At 36.9% G+C, this 27,366-nt stretch overlaps 1 protein-coding gene and 1 long non-coding RNA gene across 3 annotated transcripts in view; both read left to right on the top strand.

Moving 5' to 3' along the window:
* Positions 1-27,366, top strand: part of LOC133843513 (low-density lipoprotein receptor-related protein 1) — a 75,756-nt gene that overhangs the window by 30,514 nt on the left and 17,876 nt on the right. For both annotated transcript variants that reach the window (XM_062277112.1, XM_062277111.1), the window contains exons 2-7: positions 18,505-18,618; positions 25,533-25,658; positions 25,753-25,875; positions 25,958-26,206; positions 26,277-26,540; positions 26,655-27,031. In XM_062277112.1, coding sequence (XP_062133096.1) covers positions 18,505-18,618; positions 25,533-25,658; positions 25,753-25,875; positions 25,958-26,206; positions 26,277-26,540; positions 26,655-27,031 — 1,253 coding nt within the window. The remainder of the gene's footprint in view (positions 1-18,504; positions 18,619-25,532; positions 25,659-25,752; positions 25,876-25,957; positions 26,207-26,276; positions 26,541-26,654; positions 27,032-27,366) is intronic.
* Positions 17,495-18,138, top strand: LOC133843519 (uncharacterized). The gene is made up of 2 exons (XR_009894514.1): positions 17,495-17,723; positions 17,774-18,138. It is a non-coding gene; the product is annotated as an uncharacterized LOC133843519 (long non-coding RNA).

Here is a 27,366-nt window from a genome sequence, read left to right on the forward strand (position 1 = left end):
GCGTTGTGGCAACGTGCAATGTGCAACGGCATTGGCGAAAAGGAAAAGCCAAAGGCAAAAAGGCTTAACAAGCAGCTGGCATCAAATTTCTTGCATTTGGAAATGACAAAGGCGAACGGAGGCAGTCGGGAGAGTTAGCAAAAGATGATGCAGCCAGCAGCCACCAGCTAGCAGCCAGCTAGTTGGTAGTTCTTCGCTTAATGTGCCCAAGTCAGTCCATGGTTAAACCTTTAGGCGATACTCTAACTCCCAGTTGCGCCTCCTCTCGATCTCTTTGGACACCTTGCGCCATCGTGCAACACATGTCCAGGGCAGGGCCTTCAATGCATACAGTTTACGTGGCACAGACAGACACCGCACACAAATGATAAGAGCGCCAAGTGCAGGAATCAAGAAAAGACACAACCACATCCAACCGCCAGCCAGATGTACTTGCATGCACACATATAAATGGGAATATGGTATATATGTTATATGTATATGTTTATCGTTTAGATATATTTATATACATACACACATATGTGTCGTATATATTATATGTATGTATGTATATCAGACGTGATTTCTTTGGCTTGCTGTTGTCGTTGGCGCTCTGAACCTGTTTGGAGCTGCAGCTCCAGCAACTTGCGAGAACGTGGACAACGACAATGGCAAACGACATGTTGTTGAATTACAAAACAAGCAAGAAAACAAGAACATGGCCAAAAGCACATCCGCACCGCACAATTGATGCTCTTACAAAGTTTTAAATGCTAAGCTCGCACAACAATAATATTAATTTGTAATATTTAAAAAAGAATTATGTTTATATATTCAATGAAAATTAGTTAAAGTTTTGGTTTGCAGACCTTTAAGAAATTAAGAAAGCTACAGTTGAGTGTGCTCGAAAATGCGAGGAGGCGATTCAAAATATTCCAATTTAATATACCAAAAATACTAAAATATACTAAAATCATTCTGACGCAAAACTGTGCTAACGCCTTATTATTTAAAAATATACAAAATTAAAAATATTAAAATATATGTGGCGTTGATATCGATCAAATTTACCAAACTAATATAACGAGAAAATACGAAATTATTCTATTTGGTATAAAAGCATACATTCGAAATATACCATAAAAAATATATGTGAAAACAATGTCGTAATACACCATTCGTAAAAATAAAGTCTACATTTATTATTCGTTTCATGGAATATTATTATTTTTTAAACGTTGTGAATAATTTCTCACGAAATTCGCAAAATTGAAGTCAACCCGCTTAGTTGCAAATAGGATATGTTTGGCAATCTGTCCTCGGCTGTAGGGTGCTTAAAAACAAACGAAGAGGGAGTCGGTTAAGTCCCGGTATCGGTCATTTTGTTTGAAGGACAAACCACAGTCGAGTCAGAGTCAGAGACAGAGCCAGACTCTGAGACACAGCGAGTCAGACAATGCTCCACCATGCGAGCGCACTGTCTGTTTGGATGGTTTTAATATGTTCTCGAGGGTGATTCAATTACGTGGACTGTGTGTGCTCTTTTTTTCGTTTTTTTTTTTTTTTGCTGTTGCTGCTGCCAATGCCACTGCCAGTGCCAGTGCTACTGCTGAGCAAACATGGGAGCAGCTCTCTGAGGTAGTAAGTCAGTCCAGTTGAGTTCGGTTCGGCTTGGTCCAGTGCAGGCAGGTGGACGAGGCAAACTGACTGTTGTTTTTAATGAGCAACGCGCTGGATGAGCTTTAAAGCTGCTGCGTGTTTTTGCAGATAGACACGGCCGCAGAGACAGGCTGTCAGACAGACAGACAGCCGGACGAACGGACAGGCGGAGGGAGGCGTAGGGAGTTGGTTGCCAGTGAGTGGCCTGTCAAGTGCAGCTGTGGTTTACTCTGCGGTTTACCAGCTAAAACGGGGAAGGGTCGTTTTTTGAATCTGATAGAACACCTTCTGCCCACTGCTCCTTTCCCTCTTCACTCTTCACAAAACTACAATAAAGCTGAATGCGAGTATCTTCTTACAACTAAATAGCAAACACCTCAACGCAATCCTTTTGTGAGACGGTGACCAAAATAAAGTTTTGGGCCACAATTGGCCAAAAGTTGGCGTCGCTTCAAGTCGTCATCATTCAATGCCTTGGTTGTTGGCGCCTCTTGTGGTCACGTTTTTCCATTATTCCTCAGCTGTTCCTTTGCTCGACACTGTTTGTTCACCCAGTGGTAATATTTTTATAATGATGCTCAGCTGGCCCCGAGGTCGTCTCAGTGCACAGCGTTATGTTGACAATTTGTATGCTCGGCATGATAAATGTTTCAAACGTTGGTAAACTTGTTAACGAGTAGACACACTGCTCTATAATATATTTTGCATCTCAATTGCATTTACTCGACTCAGACTGAGACTCAGACTCAGACCAAAGCAGCATTCGGTGAAACCATAAGACCAATTCCATGTCCCATTAAAATGATGGAGAAGGCAGCAACTAATGCGATTATGAAGACATGTATGTATGTTGTTCTCAGATGTGTATTCTCATCTATATGGCATCTTCAAACAGCTCATTTCAATTTCATCCAATTATCCCATTGTGTCAGTTGTTGAGCGTGCGTGTGATTTATGCCACTTGAAAAACAATAAAGCACTTAATGCTGAAGCTGAAACCCCAATTTTGTGAGACATTCGCTTGAATCTAAGAGAAGAAATCATATTAAATAATTAAAATTGACTCGCTACGAATCGCAATTAGGGAAATATTCTTGGTAGCTTCTGTGCACTTAGCTCAATGAAATGGGGGCAATGTCAAGTGAAGCCTAAGCGCAATGAGTCAACATTTCGATGCGCTCTATTTCATCGGACTCTTCTCTTTTTCTCTCCCTAATCTATTACACTCCCTCCACTGGGGTCTCTCTGCTTCGCTTAGTGGAAGAGTAGACGGCTAATTGAGCCAGGCAGTGACTGACAACTGACTGACATTTCGCATCTTTCAACTAGCTCGGGACATGACCGTACACCTAAATTGCGACTTAGCTTTCGCATTCACTTTTATGACGATTTGATAGCTGCACTGCCTTCTAATAACCTACTGTAAGAGTAGCACTGACAGTGGGGCTAAAAGACTGATTGTGTGTGCAAAATATGATTAATTGCAAGTTTTATTATAGCAGCAGCAGTATATATTATATTTCAGTGTTGTGTAAATATAGTTTAATTTACTGAACAAGTTCGTGCGTTCATTTTTGATTAGTGAACTAATTTGTTCATTTGGCTCCCAACATTGTTTAACGTTCTGTTTTGCTTCTCGTTCTATTTTGTTGAGCGTTTCTTTTCGATTATAGTACCTTTTTATTTTCATTGTTCGAAAGCGATCTTCAGTTTTGTTTAATTTCATAATCACTATTTTTATTAATAGGAAATGTTGTATTGTTCAGTTTCATAGATGTGCTCACATATTTACTTAAATTTTGAAATGCAAACAAAAAAAAATCAATTTAATTCAATTCATTCCAATTTTATCGTTTAAATACATACAAGTAAGATTTGCCAAGTCAATCCAAAAAAGCTGGATAATTAACTAGAAGAAAAACAACTAATCATTAAAGCGAACATGTGATCAAGAACGAACTAAAGAACAAAAATAAACGAGATCTTGTTGCGCCAAAATTATTTTATAATTTCAGAAATACCTAATCAAAGTATAAAATGATAAGTGTAGAATAATATCGTTAGCGTATGGAATGTAACTGAAATATTTCTTTATTACATGTTAACCAGCACTATAAAAAACATTATCACAATATGGATTGAATAAAAGTCTTTACTGTAAAAGAAAAAGGCAACGTCAGAAAACGAAATTCTTTAAGCTCTCTCGCTCTGTTTTATAATTTATATAAAGATAATTTATGAATTTAGTCTAAAAATAAAAGAAGAATTTGTGTGTTTTAGCGCTCTAAAAAATCGTGCAGCTTTCTTGCAGCAACAGATCTATCTATAAATGTGAACTTCTATCTCTCATTTTCTTAAATACGATGATGACATTATTTCGGAGTACACATTGTAAATTACGTATCTTGTTTTCATGCTTTCTCGCATGCGTAATGAAAATATCTTATACAAATAGTTTATTTTCAGAACCTGACTCTATAAATATTCAGGACTCGGTTCGCAATTTGGCCGAGTCAGTCAGCAACGATGTTTAGTGCCATTGTCGCTCGGCATTGTTGTCACGTGCCTACTCCGCTGCTTCGCTGCTTCGTAGTGACTGTGTGAGAGTGTGTGTGCGTAAAAGAGAAACGGAAACGGAAGTGTTGTCTGTTGGCAGTTGAACTTATGGGCTGCTGTGTGTTTGGGTCACACACACTGAACGAAGGCCGCTTAACTGCGCCTTAAATCCAAATGGCGGCTTATTGACGTTCTGCCTGCGTTGGCCTGGTTGTTGTTGGCACTCCACAACAACAACAACGATAACTGCAACTCTTGTACCTGCGTTGATTACATAACAATGTATGAAGAAGCAACTAGAAAGCGCTGTACTCGTAGAAACCAACTAGCTGTGTATTTCTGTAAGACTCTCATAAGATCATAATGTTTTTGTTGGCGCGTTGGCTGTAACTATTTTACTGCGTTTTTCATGCTTCGCCACCGACGTCGACGTCGACATCGACGCCAGGCCAAACTCTGCAGAATGTCTTACTTTTTCGTTTATTGCACAAAGTTTTGCAATAATTTTTTATTTACTTGGTACGCTGTTGCTGCCGTTTGCCGTCTGCCGACTGCCGACTGCTGCTCCTCTCTGTCTGTTTGTCTCTGGTGTCTAGTGGTGTCCGGACTGCTGGCTGCGGACTCCTGGCTCGTTTTATTGCTTGAAGTGGCTGCAGGAAAATAGCAAATGGCAAATAGCAGTAGCTGCAACAATTTCCTTACATTTTTGCACACTCGACGCCCACAATTCAAAACTTGGCACTTAAAATATGCGTTCGAGAGTCCAAAGTTTTTTCAGTTCTCTCTTCTAGCGTTTTACTCTTTCTCCTTGCATGATTTCTTCACGTTTTCTTTTTCTATTCCCCCGCTCTCGCCCCCGCAGTAAACTCAATAATTCGAGGCATTTTTGTAGCGCACAAAAGTATGCTATAGCGAGAGAGATAGAGATGAATATACAATCTCTGAGAGTCGTGGCGATTGACGAGACAATTTCAGAAGTCGATCAAAGCGAAGGGGCGACATGCAAATCCATTTAAGTGTGCTAAAGAGTTGCGCCAGATATGCGCCATAGCATTTAAGCCACTTAAAGACCCACAAGAATTATGAGATACTCGGATTTTCGGGGGTTTGCTCTTTGTTGGGGGTTGATGACAGCATTAAGCTGAAGCTGAAGTCAAAGTCAAGTCAAGTCAGAACAACAATGAGCTAAGTTGGTTGGCTGCTTCAAACGGGATTATTTTTGCGCATATAAAACAGTTAGCTTTTGGTAGGAAATGAATTGTGAAAGATGGCAAAGATGCGATAGCAGTCATGTGATGAGAAGCTGCAACAGCAACAGCAACAGCAACAGCTGTCTGCTTGCCTGTGTTAAGCTGTGAACTGCTTCAATTGACAGCTTACAGTGAGTGAGTGAGTGGGAATGCGGCGTATACTTAATATACACAAGTACACATGTACAAGCACTATAGTAAGTTGTATAACATGGCGTACGTGTGACAACAGCAGCTGTGACAACACATTGTGTATACGCACTGGTTAACCACAAACACAAACTTACCTGATGTGCTAACAAAACAAGCCAATGAAGAGCTTCCTTCACTTAAAAACGACATCATCTTCCTCTCTTACTCCCGAACTCTCCAAACAGCGATGCAAACATCCTTAACATGTGACATATGTCGTCTGCATGAGATATTTATTGAGCATGTCACGAGTAGTTGCTGTGCAAAAACAAAAACTAAGACAAGCTATTGACTGAAAATCATCGATTGATTGTTTTGCATTGCCGCAAAATGCATTGTACTACATGACAATAACACACACACTACATGCCACGCCCACACTCCCAACTCCGCCTCCCCGTTCAACTCGCAGACTCTCGGTGAAACAAATGCAAGCGAAATGAATTTGCTGCTTAGATATCAACGTTAGCTGCTGTCCCACTATTGTCGTCGTCGACGTTGTTGTTCTTGTTGTGGAAATCAATGCAAAAAGCATTTAAGCCTTGTGTTGCTTGTGTTTGGGCGCAGTCATCTGGCAGCAACAGCCACAAAAATTGTCAGCTCAGAAAGATTGATGAGACCGAAGCGTGTTGGGATAAGGCACAAGAAAAAATACATCGAGGTTGGCTCAAAAGGTTTACGGCAAACCACAAGTAATCATAAACTAGTTGAACTTTGAAATATTTGTTAGATTACCCTCGCAGAACGTCAAACTTGCCGCAAATGCAGCTGCAACAGCAGCAGCAGCAGCAACAACGATAACTGGCTAAAAATTGTATTTATAAACATTTATGAAGGAAATTTTCACAGGATACCCCAGGGCTAGCAGGCTCTCTCTCTTTTACTCTCTCGCTCTTTCTCTGTCACTCTCTCGTTCTCGCACTGTTCTGTTGCCATGTTGCAAGTGCTTTAAGTTATTGACAGGCAAAACTCAAACCAAAACTCAGCAACAACCGACGGCAAACGAAGGCTAAAGTTTGCAGACGGCAAAATTATGCTGTGAATAAAAGTTTTTTTCTGCCTGCTGCTGCAACTACATCGTACACAACTAGTAGATTCATTCCTCCTCTCCCTAGTTCCCACCCGCCCCCGTTTTTATGCGACTATATGTGTATGCAGATTAAAGTTGCATGCCCCGACGGCCTTTTATGGTTTCTTGGCCTGGCTATTGAAGCGGCATCAGCAGCTGTGTGTGTCAGTGTGGAATCATCTTCCGGCCTCCAATGTCGACTGTGTCAAGTGGCAAGTAGCAAGCGGCAACTGGCAACTGGTAACTGGTAACTGGCAACAACAACACTATTAGCTTCATCAGCTTTTACAACAATACGATGCCCGATGCTCTGGTTGCCAAGATAATTCTACGGCAATTGTCGGTTGTCAGCAGTGCCTTCTACTTTCGACACGATTAGGATTATTAAAATTTTATATTTCTTGGACGAGCACAGAAAGTTTAAGTAGTCTAGACCGAAAAAGGTGTTGGAGCATCGTCGTGGCGTGTCATTAATGCAACTTTTCGTATTTGCCAAACAAAAACCAAGCAAAAACTCTACGGCAACGCACTTAAATATTTGCCATAAAGTTGCCAGCAAAATGCATAGAAAAACTTTTTGCACTGGGCCAAACATGGAGCCAACAAAAAAGAAAAAGGAAAAAAAAAACAAAAACAGGAATAACAACAAACACTGATGATGCTGCAACTTTTTATGGCCCATCCAAGGCGCAAAACAACATCTCAATTTCGAGGACCTCAAGTGTGTGCGTGTGTGGGTGTGTGTGTGTATGTGTGAGAATGACTGCGAAAAGTTTTTGCAAAATAACATAAAAATATGGTAAACCCTAGTATAGTATTTTCATATTGGGTAATAACTATCATAGCCAATTCTTAAGCTATAAAACAATCATTCAGATTTGCGCTTTACGCGTGTGACAAATATGGCGTCATGCAAATGGGAATTATGTAATAAAGTATGAAAATCCAGACTTGAAATCATGTTGTGTGGTTTCTTTTATGAATATTTTCTCGTTGCATTTTTACAGAAATACACAAGTACTTCTTTTGAAAAATTAAAATATGAATGGAAGATCGGGCAGCAAATCGAAAAGAACAACAATCAAGCGTAATTTTGAAGCTAGAGTTACGATTATTAGTACATACAATCATAACTATAGTCTTTATGATAGTCAATTAGATAAAAATCCTAGTGTAGAAGAAATAGTTTTATATAGTGAAATCGGATCGAGTCTTATTTGCTTTGGCTGACACTTTGGTATATTTTGTACGTTACGTTAAACGTAACGTATCTTAACATATATATTAAATTTAGTATTTGCTAAATTGTAGTATTTTGTAGTATATTAATTCGGCATATTTTTAAATAATACCTGATTGTTGTGCTTGTATTGGAAATGGGTATCGATATACTAAGTACCTTCGGTAAATTTTAATACTTTTAGGTATATCAAGTTTGTATATTTTCAAAACAATACCCCGCTGTTGTGCTTTTATTGAAGATCGATATCTCATAGCCGGGCACAATCGAATGTCCTACTGTCTTACGTGTTTATTATATTTCTATACTATTGCATATGTTAAATGAATCAAGATATTGTTTTAGCTGTTGAAAATTCTCTGACTTCTATGCCTAATAGATTTTTCACTTACCAAATGCTCTGGCTGAAAAAGTGATGTTCGCAGACATCAATTATAACTAAAATTTTGCATGAGATTTTAAAAATGTAAAACTTCACTCAACACATGGGAAATTTATTTGGTTTTCGGCTGTGGTCAACAGCTCTCGTAGCTCGCAAATCTCGATGAAAAATGTATGAACTGGCCAACACAAACCATACATACATTTCATTCATTCGCATACCTCTTCATTTTAGAGCTCTTATAAAAACTGCAAATAATGCTTCAGAAAAACATTTAACAACTTTGTTTCTGCTGGTTTTGTAGCTCTGCTTTTGTATTTTTATTTTCATTTTAATTTTTTTTTGTTTTTGAATTTTTGATGTTGCCGGTTTGCTGCAGATTGTTTTGTATTAAAACAATTAAAATTAATAAACAAAAAGCGTTGCAACTTTTGTGGCGAGAGTTTTTAAAGAGAGTTTGGTTGTGTTGTTTTTGTTTTTGGTTTTGCGAGTGAGCTGGCTAGCAGCCCAGAACCGGCTGGAGTTATTGTAAAAGCACATAATAAACTCGATTAAAGTGCACAAAACATACGGTCAAACAACAAACCGAGCCGAGTGCTAGCAAAACTGGCAAATGCCGGATACAACTGTGGCTCTTCCTCTCTGGGATCCGTATCCTTTTTTGCCGGCTGCTGAATTCGTTTGCGGCAATCCCCCAGACTTGGCATCTGTCTGAATGCTAGCATACTATAGCATACACTTCTGCCTGGATAGCTAGCTGTCAGTCAGAGAAAATGCTGCGTCTCGTTTCGTTTCGTTCCGTTCCGTCCCGTGTGCATTTAAAGTACATTTATGTCAATCACGCTCATTATGCGCACATCACTGCATTAAATTACACACATAGAGTGCCACCGAAGGCACTATGGAGTATCGAAAGAACGCGAAACAGCGACGCTAGAGAGAGAGTCAGCGAGGAAGTGAAGGAAAATGGTCACCATCAATGTAAGTGGAAATTGTAGCCATAGCACAAGGAAGTTGAAACGCCACCGGAAGCTGCCATATTTGTACACGCGGTTAAAGCAATACCCTAACTTAAATACAGTTGGGGAATATGCGGCCTATTTCACATCGATTTCGTATTTATTTATTTAAAGCGTTTGCAGTTGAAATCCATTTCAAATCATTTACAACAAATGTTTGTAATAATCGAGAGAGAGAGAACCCCTTGCATTATGTGTATAGGAAAAACTTGTCGGAAGCACAATTTTTGGTCACCTTTTCAAGGTATGGGCTTTTGCTTTTTGTTGGTTCATACTGCGATTATACAGCAGTTGTTGCTGCTGCTGTTGACAGGAGAATGCAATGAAAAGAATTTCAACCGGAGAATTTGGCATGTGTGCTTGCGTTGCAGGCAAAAATACCAGACCAGGATGTTGGCTGCTGTTGCTGCTGCTGTCGTTGGTTTTGGCTATCATTTCCAGTGCACCACACTTGCCATATAAACATTCCTTTTCGACTTTTATCGTTTCGATTTTAACGGTGCTCATTAAAAGCGGCTCATAAAATTGCGACGTGAAAGCTGCTGCTCCTGCTGCTGTTGTTGAAAATGGTGTGCGAATTGTCGAGCACTGAATCATTAAAGTACACACACATCATACACACACACATGCTGCAAATTTGCGCGCCGTTCAATGCGATAGCGATGGCAACAGAGAACTGTTGCATGCAACACACTTGGCTGCCCATTAAAATGGTACGCTTAAATTGAAAGATGTAAAATGCGAGCATATCTCAAACATTTAAAGCGTCTCTTGTTCGCTTTTTCTACAAATTTCACATAGTGATAATACAAAAAAAGTTTCGTTCATGAAAATCGCAGTCAGCAAGTGAGTGTGTGAAAAATGTTGCATATGCAGAAGCGTTTTGCACGTTGCATTAACTGTCAACGCGTCACTCAGCGCGCTAATTAAGTGAAAAACTGTGTTAAAAACTGCACAGGGCGACAATAGACGAGAGCTAGAGAGAGAGAGAGAGAGTGAGGGGGGAAAAGAGAGTCTCCATACATTGGCGCATCTTTTTGACCCAAAAAAACGTGCCAAGTTGTTGACAAACAACAAACAGTGTCGACCCGAAACCGACTCTGCTCTGATTCTGATTCTGTTAACGTTACTGAATCGGTTTCTGGTTCGAGTTCTCGTTCTCGTTGTCGTTCTGTTTCTGTTTCTGCTTCTGGGCGCCTGACACTGTCAGCTTCCGTGTGCCCACATAATTTGCAACAAACTGTGGCAACGGGAACGAAGCAGATGCAAATGCGCGACTCTCGGAGTCGTGCCCAAAGGCGCTTAACCCGCTTTCGGTGTCGGGTGTGGATGGAAAAACAAGCGTAGCTCAGCTTAGGCAAGACTTTGCTTGCCTCGTGCCTCGCGACGCTAAAGTTACATCAAAACCGTGTGCCACCGCAAAACTCAAACTCTTTGCAACGAACAACCAAAAGAATGGGACAAAAAAACATAACGAGTCAGACAGTAAAGGACAGCGAAACTAACAAGTAATAGGATGTCGCATAGGAGAAAACACTTGGCGACAATGTGACAGCCGGCAACAGCAAAAGCGTATCAAATTAAAATTGCGAGCAAACACACACAAATGGCACGTAGCAGCAGCCAAGAGTCAATTAAAATTTCTATTTGATTTGGCAAATGTCAGTGGCAAGCGGACATTGCTTGCAACATGCCGCATACACCGGAGACACAGAGAAGGTGAGCTAACTCACCACCCACATCGCTGACCAAACGACAGTCAGAAGAGATTTGAAAATTGGCTACAGGTTGAAGGTAAATAGGGACAACACGCAAACGTGTTCCGCAAATCAAATTTTCAGCCAAAACTCCAAGAGTTTAAGAGTTTTTCAAGTATTTTTGTACTGATATTCAGTGTAAAAATAATAGAGATTTTTTGCTGTATTATGGGATTATTTATTCGAGTACGCAATTAAATTAAAAGTGTAATAAATATATATACTTTTTTAATTAAGTATTAGTAGACTTTTTAATAAAAAATGAAATTGCCCAAGGAATATAATATTAGTATTATTAATATTATTATTATTAGAATTATTATTATTATATTAAAAACTAGATTTGGCAATAATATTTATGTGTAATTTAAGGAGAAACCAGACCACTCAGGTAAACGAACTCAATTGCCAACCATTAAGAAGATGTGCGGAAAGAAAATAAAATGAAATGCAATGCAGGGACATGGCGAAGTTTAAGTATTCAGAGCACAAAGCCCACATTTGGTTCTACGAGTGCACCGAATTGCATTGAATTCCAGAGGCATAACTTTGCGATTACCAGCAACTGTTTAAAGTGGACAAATGTTTGTTAATATTCCAGACAGGTTGACTCTTTGGCTAACGGCCGGCCAGATGGTTGCAGTCACGAGACGTGCATTCAAGCTGTAGAAACTAAATCAAAACGGCATATAACTAATTTCCAATGCCGCCAAGTCGCTGAATGGGCACACATGAATGCAATTGCAGTACTCATAAATTATTGAAAGCTCTGATAAAAGTACGGTGGAAAACAACAAGATTAAGAATAAAACGCACTGCGCACAAAAGCGCAAAATTTATGAGGCTATTTTTTATATTTTTGCTGTTTCGTTTATTGTTACCTGCCGCCAACAACCCCATTCACATAGAAACGCACACACACGCCAACAAGGTAATAGCAAAAATGCATCTATAAAGCTTAACGGATGCGTTAACAACAATGAGAATAGCAGCGCCACCTATGCGCCCGGCATGGTAAACTATTGCGCCAAAAAGTGTGCTACAAATATTGTGGATTCTCAGTGCGTACGATAATTGGATGCACTCGGCAATATTTCAAACAAATTATGAAACACCTAAAGTTTTATGCTTTTGGTATAACATCCAAAAGGATTTTATAGAAAATAAACTCAGATATTAAGACCAAATTTTACAGCACACTTGTGAGAATCGATATGCATGAAAATTCAACGTAGAAACTGAGAAAATCGGTTGTGGTCTTTGAAGAATAAATCTATCATTTCTGTGAATTTATAATGTTTGTTATTTTCAAAATAACCTATTGGAAACCAATCATCGTTTGCATAATTTCAACTTGTTTGTTCAACATGTTTTGCTAGTACAGAATATGAAAACCATAGTCATTTTAACAATACTGAATACTGAATATTTACCATTTCCGTCTGAAATTTTTTATTAACATTTTTATTAGTTTACAATACAATAACACAGAAACTTGTTACAAAACTGAAAATTAACTATAAATGTTTATTCACAAAAATTACACAATTTAAAGTCCAATATCAGTTTTCACGCTTATAATAACTTTCATTTTTCTTTTAGTATTGCATCCACAATCTTTTTGAGCAATGAAGTGCGATGTCCGAATTAACCTTTCATTGATTTATAATAGGTTAATTTATCTCATTCATCTAGACCTCGTTAAAGTGTAAAATTGAATTTGTTTTAATTAAAAGGTTTGTCTTTTTATTATGGGTATCTTTTGTTTCAATTTCTTGACTGACAATACATTCTTAGCATAATATCTATGAGAAAATGAACTGTTTGTGAGGCACATTATTGCCATTAGCAAGAAGAGATCTTATGCTTTTGTCGTTCGCTTGACGCCGATTCTCGTTCTCTTGCCCTTGCCATTGCCATTGCGATTGCGCCTGTTACCGTTGCGATTGCGCCTATTGCCGCGGCGTCTGTTAGCCCGTCTATTGCCGCATCTTCTATTGCCATTGCGGTAACGACGTCTGGGGCGTCCGCCCTGATTTGCGCGTGCCGATCCTGCTTCTTGGGCTTCCAATGCTTCCAATGCTTCCAGTTCTTTCAATAGCTTGGTGAGCTCATCAGCGCTGGCATCATCGATGTTTTCGTCGATGTCGTTAAGGTTCTCCAACTCTTCTTCTTCCTCCAGAGCTTCCAGATCATCGAGGATATCATCGTTATCCTCATCATCCTGACTATACAGACTTTCGAAGCGGATATCTTTGGTTTGCCTCAGTTGCTCAAGAGAACGAGGTTGAAATGTCTCGGGATCTTTTGCCAAAGAGGCACTAATGCCGATCAGCACCAGTAGAGTGCATAGTGTGAGACTCTTGAATGACATGTCGGAATCTATATGTTGCTCTCATTGCTGGCTCATCGAGTTTTTATAGAACTTCTATCGTTCTATCTGCAGGCGGCTGTGTCAACACATTGTTTTGTTTGTTTGACCACCGATCGAAAGAAAAGTAAACCCAATTGTCACAGTATAGAAAGTTATCAGGAGACCGCAACATTTTGACACCTTTTATTTATGCGTTAAGCAAATTTAAATTAGTTTTTATTGTTTATCAGACTGGGAGGCGCGCTAAGGTGTCGGCAGGGTTGGGACGAGACCACGACAGGCCAGAAAGAAGCTAAACTAATGATGCAATGGCCCAAAGTCACGTACACGAACGTTGGCAGCATCGCCGCCAGTTGCTGCCACAATCAAACAACAACAAATATAAATACAACAAAGTCTGAGAAACTTTTCTACAGCTATTTTTGTTATTTTTGTTGTTGTTGCCACTTCGCTCTTTATGTTAATTTTAATTGTGGGCACGTACAAAAGGCGACAGCTACTGGGCAACAACTGGCTACAAACTGCATAAACATGATATTTGTTTTGGGTAGTAGTTATAGATACATTTGTATCTAACACCCGCGTGGCCATAGATACACATTCACGACTACACCCACACCACACCATTTGCCACAGCTCGCATTTATTCATAAAATAACAAGCACGAATGCGTTAGGCGATAAATATTAACGATACCATGCACAAATATCAAGTGCTTCCTTCTTGCCATTTTCTTATTCATGCTCATTTTCAAGACTCGTATTATTATTCGATTAAATCTATGTTTCACTAGTTCAATAAGCATTCTCTTTTAATTCATAAATTAAATTTTAGTTATTCACAAATTTATTACTGCTTTGGCAGCAACTTTTACCAGATATTTGACTGAAGATGTATACTAAATTCATTCGATATATTTAACAATACAAAACAACTTTTTTAGAAATATAGCAAATAGAAAGTGAAAATATAAGGAAAAGCCAATAACTAGCAATAACAGTAGACTCAACTTCGCAACTTGTTTAAAGAAAATACTTAAACACGTAAATAAGCATCAAGCATATTTATCGGTGTCAAAACTAATAACAACTAGTTGTCTGTCCATATACAAAAAACTTTTTCGCCTGATCGATGAGTTGTTATCTGAGCTAATAATTTTAGTTAATGCCATACCCAATTTAAATTTCATGGTGATTTAATTCACTTGCATGCTAAATGTACAAAACTATACGGGTTTATTTATTGCATTTGTATTTTTAACACTGTTTTCTCTGCAAACACATTTTGCAATTATTCTAATTGATTGAGCTTTGGCGTTTCTATTAAAATTTAGTTTTTGTATTTTCTTCGTAAATAGAAAAATTTTAGCAATGTAAGAAATAAAGTTTATGTCTGGGCAAGAAAATCTGAAATTTTAAATGATTAAATTAGTATTCAGTACAGTATTCATGAAATAATGAAATTTGACGCAGTGAATTAGATTTTCATAGGTTACATAAGAACATCATATAAAAAGAAGAGTTTTATCGAGCCCCTAGTGTATTTTGAACACTGCTAAATAAAGATGATATCGTTTGGAATATTTTTCTTGCTGATTGTGCTTTCTTCTGGATTCAGGCCACTTCCCGGGGAGAATTGGGTACAAGCAGAACGGAGATGGTTTGAAGAGAACAGAAAACCAGTTACTGTTGGATAGTTGGATAGAAGCAGAACGGAGATGGTTTGAACAGAACAGAAGACCAGTTACTATCGATTAATTGTAATATTTTTTAACTATTATGATTGTGAATAAAAAAGGAAATTATAAAAAACCTTATTTATAAAAGTGAATCTGTTTTTGTTTATACGCAGTGCATCTATCAAAGCACAGTCTTAATGGACTAATAGATTCATTCCTTTTAAATAAATTTTTGTTAATTCAAATTAGATTTTAAGGGCATTTATTTCACTTAAACTTAACTATGAGGGATTATTTATTGCATTTATATTTTTTATAATTGTTTTCACTTATTTCTCTGAAAAGGCATTAGTTTAGTTTATTATTATTGGAGTTTTGGAGTTTATATTGAAATCTAGTTCTACATTGCAGAGTTATAACTAATTTTGAAATAGTCCTCGCTGTATTTTAAGTAATATGATTTGACACAGTGAATTGCATTTTCATAGATTACATAAGAAGATCATATAAAAAGAAGAAATTATCGAGTCCCTGGTGTATTTTGAATACTGTTCAATAAAGGAGAGAATGATATCGTTTGGAAAATTATTCTTGCTGATTGTGCTTTCTTCTTTATGTGGAGTGTATCCCAAGAATAGATGGATAGAAGCAGAACGGAGATTGTTTGAACAGAACAGAAAACCAGTTAATGTTGGATAGTTGGATAGAAGCAGAACGGAGATGGTTTGAACAGAACAGAAGACCACTTACTATCGATTAATTGTAATATTTTTTTAACTATTATGATTGTGAATAAAAAAGGAAATTATAAAAAACCTTATTTATAAAAGTGAATCTGTTTTTGTTTATACTTAGTGCATCTATCAAAGCACAGTCTTAATAAACTATAGATTCATTCCTTTCAAATAAATTTTTGTTAATTTAAATTAGATTTTAAGGGCATTTATTTCACTTAAATGCTAAATATATCAAACTATGTGGGATTATTTATTGCATTTATATTTTTTATAATTGTTTTCACTTATTTCTCTGAAAATGCATTAGTTTAGTTTATTATTATTGGAGTTTCTATTAAAATCTAGTTCTACATTGCAGAGTTGTAACTAATTTTGAAATAGTCCTCGCTATACTTTCAGTAATATAATTTGTCACAGTGAATTGCATTTTCATAGATTACATAAGATCATATAAAAAGGAGAGTTGTTTTATGGAGCCCCTGATGTTTTTTGAATGCTGTTCAATAAAGGAGAGAATGATGTCGTTTGGAATATACTTCTTTTTGACTTTGCTGTCTACTGTATTCGGCATAATGATGCCCGAGGACTGTTCAAAACTACCACCGGGTAGAGATTTTTTATGTTGGGAAGAGCAGAATCCGCCGGAGATAAATGTACCAAACATTCCTGGGCACATGCCGTTAATATACATAAATCATTAATTTTCTGAAAATTAAAAGTAATTAATAAATTAAAGAAATTGCTTTATATAATTAATTAATTAATTAAACGGTTAAGCATTCAACAAATTAAAAAAGTTAAAAAGTAAGAAAATTATTTGTTTCTATTTATATCAAATTTGAAATGCATTTGGCATTTATAGTTCAACATCATTTCAGCGTCTTAAAATGGGGAAAGAAGTCAATTTGTAATTGTGTAAGACCGAGTTTGTACTAAAAGAGTCCGTATTAAGCCAAACGAAGTGTAGTTTATATATTTTCGCTGTAAAAGAAAAATGTTAGTATGTAAGAAATAAAGTTTATTTGTTGCAATTAGTACAATATTCAATTCCTATTGAAAGCATTGATCTCAGACATAAGAGTTGTAGCTCTCCATTTTATAGTATCTACTGAATACATTCCAGAGTTGTAAATAATTTACAAATACCATTCGTTATATTTTCAGTAATATAATTTGTCACAGTGAATTGGATTTTCATAGGTCTCATAAGCAGATCCTATAAAAAGAAGAGTTCTTTTAACGAGTACCTGATGCATTTTCGAGAGAATGATATTTGGAATATTTGTATTACTGGCTTTACTGTCTTCTGCGTGGAGCAAACTATGGCCCGAGGACTGTTCAAAATTGCCTATTGGTTCACAGCGGATATGCGAAGAACAGCTATATAGCAAATCGAAGAGCCAAAAAGATATTCGATTCCTGAGATCTTAGCAATTTGTTGTAATATTTCTTAACTAGAATAAAAGTGATAAAAGGAAAGAAAATTATAGTACATCTTCGTTGTATTTTTATTGAAATATAGATTTAATAATGTCTTTATAAAAGCAACATTTCTGTTCTCTAAGAATAAAAGTTAATATGATGCCAAGAATATAAAAATGGTCATCGTGCAAAATGGGTTACAGTTTATAGGGATTAACTTAATATGAAGTTACACTTACATCTTTGTAATAGTTCCAGAGATTTAAAAATCATGGCCGTATTATGAATTTATATAGTCTTGCTTAGATAGCTACACTTGCTTTAGTCCTTATTGGAAGCATTGATCTCAGACACAATAAGAGTTATGGGTTCTCCATTTGATAGTATGCATTGAATAAATTCCGAAGTCGTACAGAATTGTTAAATACTCGTCGCTATGTTTTCAGTTTCAGTTAACAGTATAATATAATTGGACACAGTGAATTGTGTTATTATAGATTACATAACAAAACCATATAAATAGAAGAGTTGTTTTCACAAGTACTATACATTTTTGAAAGCTGTTTAATAAAGAACAGAATGATATCATTTGGAATATTCTTCTTGCTGACTTTGCTGTCTTCTGTATGGAGCCAGGATTGTTCACAGTTGACAGGGCAAGAAGTGTATTATTGTTATCAAGAGCTTGCTCGGCGACAAAATAGTGGATATAATGGATATAATGGATACAATGGATAGTTTTTTGTATTATTCCTTGCTATTGTGATAGTGATTAAAGGAAACGGAACTAAAATAAACAATAAATTTTTAAAGCTGCTAAACTATATTTAAAATTGTACTTCAGTCGTCAAATATATTTAAAACCTAATTTAATAAGTTTCTCTGTTTGCTTTTGAAAGACCAATGTTTTGATGGCTTGTACTTTAAATCAAATCAATATTACTTTCAGTTTCATAACAAAACGATAAAGAGGCAAAACATATTGGTTGTTTCTGCCACATTAGTCTCTGCATGTATGAACAATTTTACACATTTGATAAATTTTACATGATTCTGCTTACCAGCCATTAAATATATGCATAAAAAAATGAATGAATGAAGATATTTCGCTTTTTTTTGTTGAGCGACTTTTCGAGCTATTATTGTTCAACATACAAGTAAATGTGTTTTTATCTTCTGCTCAATTTCAGGTCCCTGTCCAGCCTCGTATTTCACATGCAACGATGGCTTCTGCATACCAATGCGCTGGAAATGCGATTCCAAGCCAGACTGCACGGATGGCTCTGATGAGGGCAGTGAATGTGGTGAGTACTCTACGCGTACAACTTTCGAATCCATGGATGCAATAGATTCGTTCAGCCAACAACAATTCCTGATGCCCATTGCCATTTGGCATTGATGTTGGTGTTGCTGTTGCTGTTGCCGTTGATTACAATATTATTGGTTTGACTGTTTGGCTGTAAACGTTTTTGGCTGACTGCGCTTAATGACAGGTGCTGGTCAACGCGCCACAAAATGCGTAAAAGCCTCTGCCAAAAACACCAAATGCAATTAGTGGCCCATGTTGTACTGCTGGCTGGCTGGCTGGCCCTGACTCTGCTCTGCTCTGTTGCTGATGTGCACTTAGGCCATTGTGGCCATTACAAATTTCCGCTTGGGATACCACTTTAACTCTCAACTTTACCAAATGCATTTGCATTTGCAGTTGCAGTTGCAACTGGAGAAGCTAGTCGAGCTGCAGTTGCAGTTGCAGTTGTGTTGATTTTGTTGTGCTGTAAGTTGACATCCATATAACCCACATGACTCTGCCACAGAGTCACTCAACCCACTAAATTAATGTGTAGACATTTTCGATGCGTGCCAATAAAAAATAAAAAGAAAAGAAAAGGCCTCTGCGAAATGGCAATGTTGACAACAACAAAGTACAAACAGATACAGCAACAATATTGGAGCTTGGACTCTGTCGCCTCAATGCACTCACACAAACTCTTTCTCTGTTGGCATTTTTAATTTCATTTCATATTATAGCATTTTTATGGTGACAACACAGCAACGAGAAGAAGAACAGTGCCACAGCACAGACAACAGACGACAGACAACAGGCAAACTCTGACGACAAATTGTCGGCAAATATTAATGCAACAGATTATAATAAATGTGGCAGCCACTGCCAAACTCACGCCACTTGCTGCTGCTGCACTTCCCCTTCCTCTTCTTCCCACTCCTTTGCACTTCTGTTTTCTGTCTCTATCAGTCTTGCATCCACGCAATTTCAATTAAAGCTCACTGACTGCAGAACTGCATACACACAGTTCTCTCTTCAGTTGATATATCGCATTTAAACTGCCTGGCATGCTGAAAAGTTTTTCCGAGGGATTTAGCACTCTCTCGAAATAAATTTCATTTAATTTATGTGCCATTTTTTATATCTCCTTTTTTGTTTGTTGCATGTGCTTGTGTCTAAAAACTAAAAGCGGAGCTCGGCTATTATCCCAAAAATGTCATCGCTACGATTATAATACGTTTGTCGGCTGGCAAAAATGTGCAGCAAGAAATTTGAAATTGACTAATTGACAATTTCTTACTTCGAGGGCTTTATTTTTATCTACTATACTTTTTTTTGTACATAATTCGTTTTGGGTTTGCGATTCCTAGATATCTGCCATCGATTCCCTCGAGAGGAGCATAAAAAGATACTTAACAATTGCTTTATGACAACATTTGAAGTTAGCCAAGTTGATTAAATAACTGCCAGCATGCAGTCACAAATTTGGCCAGGATTTTTGCCACCCCATTTTGTCGTATCAAATAAAATGAAAATTTAAAATTTATACCGTAACATCTGCATGCCCTTGGGCTTATTAAGTACTGCGCCCAACTCCCACATTTCACAACACCACTTGGGCTAAAACAATAGACGCGGGCATCGACATCGACTACGGCTTCAGATTCGGTTGGTGTGGTTGGTCTCTGGAGTTTAACCTCTTGGCAGCCAAAACATTCCTTTCGGACGTCCCATGTGTCGCCAACGTGGCTTTTATGGTTATGGCCGCGCGTGGAAGGCCCTTCCCTCTCCCTCCTCTCCTTCTATGACTCTCTCTCTCTCTCTTAACATGGTCGTTGGTGCTGCCATTGTCGACGCCTTTGATTTGGACAACCAACTCGAGAGCTGCGCGTTATTTGAATTCCTCTTCCGCTTCGTGTTGTTTTTTTTTTTGGTTTGCCTTTTTCCATCAAATATTTTGGCGTGACAATTTGCATTTTTTTAATATTTTCGCTACAATGAAACCAAATGTGCTGCAAAAGTCACACTTGAAGTTCGTTCTGTGCGACTTTAGTATCGCAACAATTGGATAATTTAAATGTACTATAGTACTACAAATTGAAGATCCATTGATTAATCGGTATCCCAAAATTCATAAAAATAAATTATTAACCTTTTTTTTGAACAGAACTGATAAATCTATTAAAGTTTTTTTTTATATTATTTTCTTTCAAGTAACAGAATACGATTTTCAATTTACTTAAAATAATCATTTCGATTGGCATTTCATCTGCATTAATTACTAAAAGTAATCATTTCGATTTGGTATTTCATCGTAACAATTTTCATAACAACTTTATATAAGATCATGGAAATGAAATGGATTTCAAGCAATTTCTTTAACTCGTTTGCTGGGTCTACCGGAAACTATGTTTTAGACCCAAGGAATATTGTATTTTGTGTTTGTATTTTTATTACTGTTCTCCCTTAGTTCTGTACTAATACAGCAAAAGAATTAAAGGTAATGCCTGTATTATAAACTTATGTGGCAAATCCCAGAAACAGTCCACCAGCGACCAATTTTTAAATTTCACATTTTGTAATTTTTCTTTATATGGAACATTAAAGTAGATATCGAATCTTAAGAATTTAAACCAAAAAAAGAGATTTTGATCATTATAAATGCACAAATTTTTATCAAACCCAATTTTCATTGTAATTTTCATAATTTTACTTACATTCGTGCTCTGCGCACACCTTCAAATCCCTATTGTATTCTTCAGAATTTTTTGCCTTTGCTTGGGCTCACATACAAATCAAAAGTAAATCACGCTGAAATAATTCTTAAGCACATTTATGAATATAATAAATAATGTTTAGTTTAAATAAAAAGATTTTTGTCTTATGTTAATGCCAGCGGAAAAAGTGTAGCGTGCGACACAATGGCTTTACGGCTTTGCTAAAAATCTATAAACATTATTAAGACCAAACGATCGGTTTTTGTCTTCTAATATTGTTAACTTTCTTTAGGATATTAACTTTCATAGGGTTTATTTTGCAGAATTCGCTAAAAATTGCGTTTGAAATGAAAATTTTGAAACTAACTTCCACTTTGTGTAGCGTGCGACACGTCACAATTTTATTAATTATTTTCAAAACAGTGACTTCAGTGAAATTGAATCTTATACCCTCCGAAAGTACTATCAATTCACTCTAAACACATAACAAAAGATTACGGTAAATCTTTAAAAAACCCCCCAAAATATTGATTTTCATTAGCTAAAATCGTGCGAACGTAGCGTGCGACACGTGGGATTTGCCCATATACATAGTTATATGCTTAGATAGCTACACTCGCTTTAGTCCTTATTGAAAGCATTGATATCAGACACAATACGAGTTATGGGTCCTCCATTTGATAGTTTTCATTGAATATATTTCAGAGTTGTAAAGAATTGTTAAATACTCGTCACTATGTTTTCAGTTTCAATTAACAGTATAATATAATTTGACACAGTGAATTTTGTTATTATAGATTACATAACAAAACCATATAAATAGAAGAGTTGCTGTCACGACTACCATACATTTTTGAAAGCTGTTTAAAAAAGAAGAGAATGATATCGTTTGGAATATTCATCTTGCTGACTTTGCTGTCTTCTGTATTCGCCATAATGGTGGAAGAGGATTGTTCAAAATTACCTGCGGGTCCAGCGTGGGTATGTGAAGAAAGGAAGTGGTTTGAAAAGAACAGACGTAGAGAACTAAAACTTTAAGTTCATAACAATTTATTGTAATATAAAAAAATATAAAAAGAAAGAACATTAAAGTAAATCTTTATATTAAAAGTAAATTTGTTGTAAATTGTCTACGCAAATAAAAAATAAAATTTCTGTCGGCTAAGAAATACATTTTTTGTGATGATAAGAAAATGTAAAAACAGCTTTTACATGGTCAAAAAGCAAAATGAGTTAAAGTTTATAGTAATTAACTTAAATTGAAGTTACACTTGCATCTTTGTAATAGTTCCAGAGATTTAAAAGTAATGCCCGTATTATGATCTTATATAGCTACACAATAAGAGTTATGGGTCTTCCATTCCATAGTATGCATTGAATATATTTCAGAGTCGTAAAGAATTGTTAAATACTTGTCACTATGTTTTCAGTTTTAATTAACAGTATAATATAATTTGACACAGTCAATTGTCTTATTATATATTACATAACAACACCATATAAATAGAAGAGTTGTTTTCACGAGTACTATACATTTTTGAAAGCTGTTTAATAAAGAAGAGAATGATATCGTTTGGAATTTGCTTCTTGCTGACTTTGCTGTCTTCTGTATTCGGCATAATGAAGGTGGAGGATTGTTCAAAATTACCTCCGGGTCCGGCGTGGGGATGTGAAGAAGAGAAGTGGTTTGAAAAGCAAAAACCTGTAAAAATAAAACTTTAAGTTCATAGCAATTTATTGTAATATAAAAAAATATAAAAAGAAAGAACATTAAAGTAAATCTTTATATTAAAAGTAAATTTGTTTTAGTTAGTTATACGAAGCGCTTCTTTTAGTCCACAATTTGTTTTGTTCATTGTTGTTTTTTCTCAACTCTACGCAAATAAAAAATAAAATTTCTGTCGCCTAAGAAATACATTTTTTGTGATGATAAGAAAATGTAAAAACAGCTTGTACATGGTCAAAAAGCAAAGTTGGTTACACTTTATAGTAATTAGCTTACATCTTTCATACTTCAAGAAAATAAAAACAAGTAAAAAAGCTACAGTCGAGTTTGTTCGACTTTGCGATATTCGCTACACATCTTGAATAGTAGCAAAATATTGCGGTATTTTTCTCAAAATATACCAAAATACTGCAGAACACTGAAATATACCAAATGAATATATGGTATATCGTACCGCATATATAGTACCGCATTCAAAATATACCATAGACGGCACAGTATACTAGATTGTCAGCCAAAGCAACTAAGACCTTTAATAACTTCGTAAAAATTTGAAACAATCTTGATCTGCGTGCAAACAACAAATGCTGTCGAAAAAAAATTTAAATTAAAAAAAAAAATTATAACTATCTCTTATAGTTTCATACGGACAGACGGATATGATATATGTAGATCGCCTTGGCTGATCAAGAATGTATCTACTTTATAGGGAGATGCCTCCTGTCGGCACAAAGTTCAAATACCCTTCTACCCTATGGGTAGCGGGTATAATGAATGCCTGTATTATGAACTTATATAGTTTTGCTTAGCATTAATATTCGAGTTTATTCAAATAGCTACAATCTTTAATCCCTATTGAAAGCATTAATCTCATTTGATATGCATATGGAATCTGCATTTGATATGCATTGAAAATATTCCAGAGTTGTCACTAATTTTTAAATACATGTCGAAATATTTTTTCCTTTAATTATAATATAATTTGACATAGTATATTGGATTTTCCTGGGTTACATCACAAAACTATATAAAAGGAGAGTTATTTTGAAGAGTAACTCATACTTCTTTGAAATCTGTTCAATAACGGAGAGAATGAAATCGTTTGCAATATTCTTCCTGTTGACTTTGCTGTCTTCTGCATTGGCTCAGCAGCAGAGTGGCTACGAATACTGTTCAACATTGACCGGACGTGAAGCACTATATTGTCCGGTTTAACAATTGTGAGCGTGATTAAAAGAAATGAAATAAATGCATAGCTAATTTAAAAATGTAAAGGTAGCCAAACGGGCTAAAAGATTTATTACTTTACTACTTGTTACCCATTGGGTAGAAGGATATTATAACTTTGTTCCTACGTATGATATAGGCAGACGGACACTATAAAGTATATACATTCTTGATAGGCTTCAACAGCCGAGACGATATAGCCATGTCATTCTGTCCGTATGAACACATGGATCTCAGATATTATAAGAAGGGTTTCACTTTTTTTTTTTAATTTTCGAAAAGCTTGTTTTAGATTTTTGTCTCCCCCACTTTCGACCCCGTAAATTTAAATTAAGTGTCTTAATTTTTGGTAGATACAATAATAACTACAGTCTTTATGATTCCAGAAAAATTGGTTGGACTTAGATTGTTGAAGTTATTTAGGAAAATATTTTGTGAGGCAAAAACGGCTGTTGCAGTCGAGTCTCATTGGTTTTGGTTGACAATTCAGTATATTTTGTATATCGATATACCAAATATAGCTTTCGGTTTATTTCGGTATAATTTGGAATATTAATTATGTATATCTTACAAAAAAATTTGCACATTTTTAGTAAATGGTAAATGGTCAAGCTCAATCGACTGTGGCTTTCTTATTTGTTTGTGATTGTCGTGAAATTTAACAACTGCAGATAATCAACCTTAGTAACATTAATGAACTTATGTAGAGCAAAAGGATTTCACAATGGTCAAAAGAAAACGCTTTGCTAAGTGACATGATTACTTGCACTTAAAATGGGTCGCATTCTTATAAATATAAAAACTTTACATTTTAAGTGAAATACGAAAATTATAAATATATGTATACAGCATCTGGTTTTCGTAAATAAAATACATTGTACGAATGAATTTTCTAATATGCCAGCTTTTTGAAAACTTTAAGTAGTCTAGTCTTGTTATTTAAACCGAAAAGCACTTGAAACTTTATCATGCCACAAATACTTTTGCCATCTCCCTCTACACTCAGCCCCCTCGAAATGTTGCTCTTTGCCGTTTACTTATTTTGAATTTTCGCAAAATAATTCAGTGATTTGTACAAGGATAGAGACAACAGTTTTACCAAGCGAGGCAGCCCTTAGTTCCGATCTCTTCCCCATATCCAATTCTCGAGTAAAAACCAAAAGCCAACGAAACCGCTAACAAACCGTTCATAAATCTTCATTTACGTTATTGTTATTGTGGTTTCGGTCTGATTGTATGTGTATGTGTGTGTGCTACTTGCAGGCAAGTCACCCAAATGCAACGAGGGGCAATTTCAATGTGGCCAAAGCTTAAAATGCATACCGATGGCATGGCTCTGCGATGGGGAATACGATTGCGACAAGGGTGACGTATCCGATGAGACCAACTGTAAGTAGCCAAAAAGTATGCACTATATATTGTACTCTTATTATACTCTCTTTTAAAATCTAACTGCACTCTATCGCTTCCCCTTTTGTGGCAGGTCACGATGTCATTGCGCCCAAGTGTCGAGCCTTTGAAGGCGAATGCCACAATGGCGCCTGCCTCGAGCTGTCAAAATTCTGCGATGGCCACTGGGATTGTGATAACGATGAGCTGCATTGTGGTAAGTTTGAGCCAAGTCAAAGGTTGTTTGTTCACTACATCGACAACTCCAACTACAAATACAACACCATCGATAATTGTAGATAAGCAAAATGCCGCTTGTGCTGCTCTCAACTGCAGCTACAATTGCAAATTGACGCCGCAGGGTGCTCGCTGCTATTGTACGGCCGGACAAGTGCCGGAGTCCGTCAACTCAACACGTTGCATGGACTACGATGAGTGCACTGTGCCCGGCACATGCGATCAATTGTGTCGCAATACACCCGGCTCCTACGAGTGCAGTTGTGTCTCCGGCTATACGAAGCAGGGCAAGCGTTGTCTGGCCATAAACGGTGAGTACTCGATTTCTACATAGTTTATTTTCAACTAATTTCGAATGTATCTGGCTGTCTGTCTCCGTAGTGCCCCCATCGGAGCCTGCCTTACTGACTCTGCTGTCCGCTGGCGGCATACGACGAATCAGCACTCTACCGGGAATCGGAGAGGTTCCATTGACGTCCACACAGTCGTCACAATTTGTGCTTGCCTTCGAGGTGTGGCATCGGAATCGCACACTCTGCACCCTCCAGAAGATGTGGTCTGAGCTAACCATGCATTGCGAGCGCATCGACGAACCCAATGTCAATTGGACACTGCCCGTCTCTGCCTTCATTGCGCCCCAGCAATGTGAGTTCTAAGTCTTGGTCATAATTTCTCCATTGTTTGCTGATGTTTGTCTGTCTGTCTGTTTGGTTTATGCTGTTGTTTATGTTCGTGTGTTGTTTTTGACTCGTGTTGCAGTTTTCGTGGAGCTGCGCTTAGACTGGCTGTCGGGGAATTGGTATTTCCTGAATGAGGACGAGGGCATGGTATATCTGTGCACCAATGCGGTAACCTTTTGCCGCCTCATACTCCATCAAGTGGAGCATCCATCGTCACTGGTCCTCGACCCCACCAAGGGATATCTCTTCTATACGGATTGGTCGCCAAGCCTGTCCCGTGCCCTGCTCGATGGTAGCAATCGGACAACACTCGTCAGCACACAGATTTATCATCCTAGCAGCGTTACATTGGACCTGGCCAGCGAGCATGTCTATTGGATTGATGTCTATAAGGATGTCATTGAGCGGGTCAACTACGATGGCCGACAACGGTGGGCATTGAAAAAATCCCCAAATGTGAGTTGCCATTTCCTGATTTATGCACATGATGTTCACATTGTGGTTGTGGTTCTGCTTGTGGTTGTTCAAATACACTTTAATCTGTTTGGAAAATCGTAAAGAGACTTAGAACTAAGCCAACATAAAGAGAAACGAAACTTTTAATTAATATATGAATTGAGCTCAAATAGTTGCAAAGGAGTCAATTATATGTTAAGACTAGTTTGCGGTAGTTGCACTTTACAAAAGTGTTTCAATGACAAGACAGTCAATGACGGAATTCCAGTTGCATTTCGAATTGATTTTTATTTTCTTTTGAAAAGTAATTGAAAAATTTATTGATTGCAATTTAT

This window comes from Drosophila sulfurigaster, chromosome 3 (genome assembly GCF_023558435.1).
Source record: "Drosophila sulfurigaster albostrigata strain 15112-1811.04 chromosome 3, ASM2355843v2, whole genome shotgun sequence".
Classification (NCBI taxonomy): Eukaryota; Metazoa; Arthropoda; class Insecta; order Diptera; family Drosophilidae; genus Drosophila; species Drosophila sulfurigaster.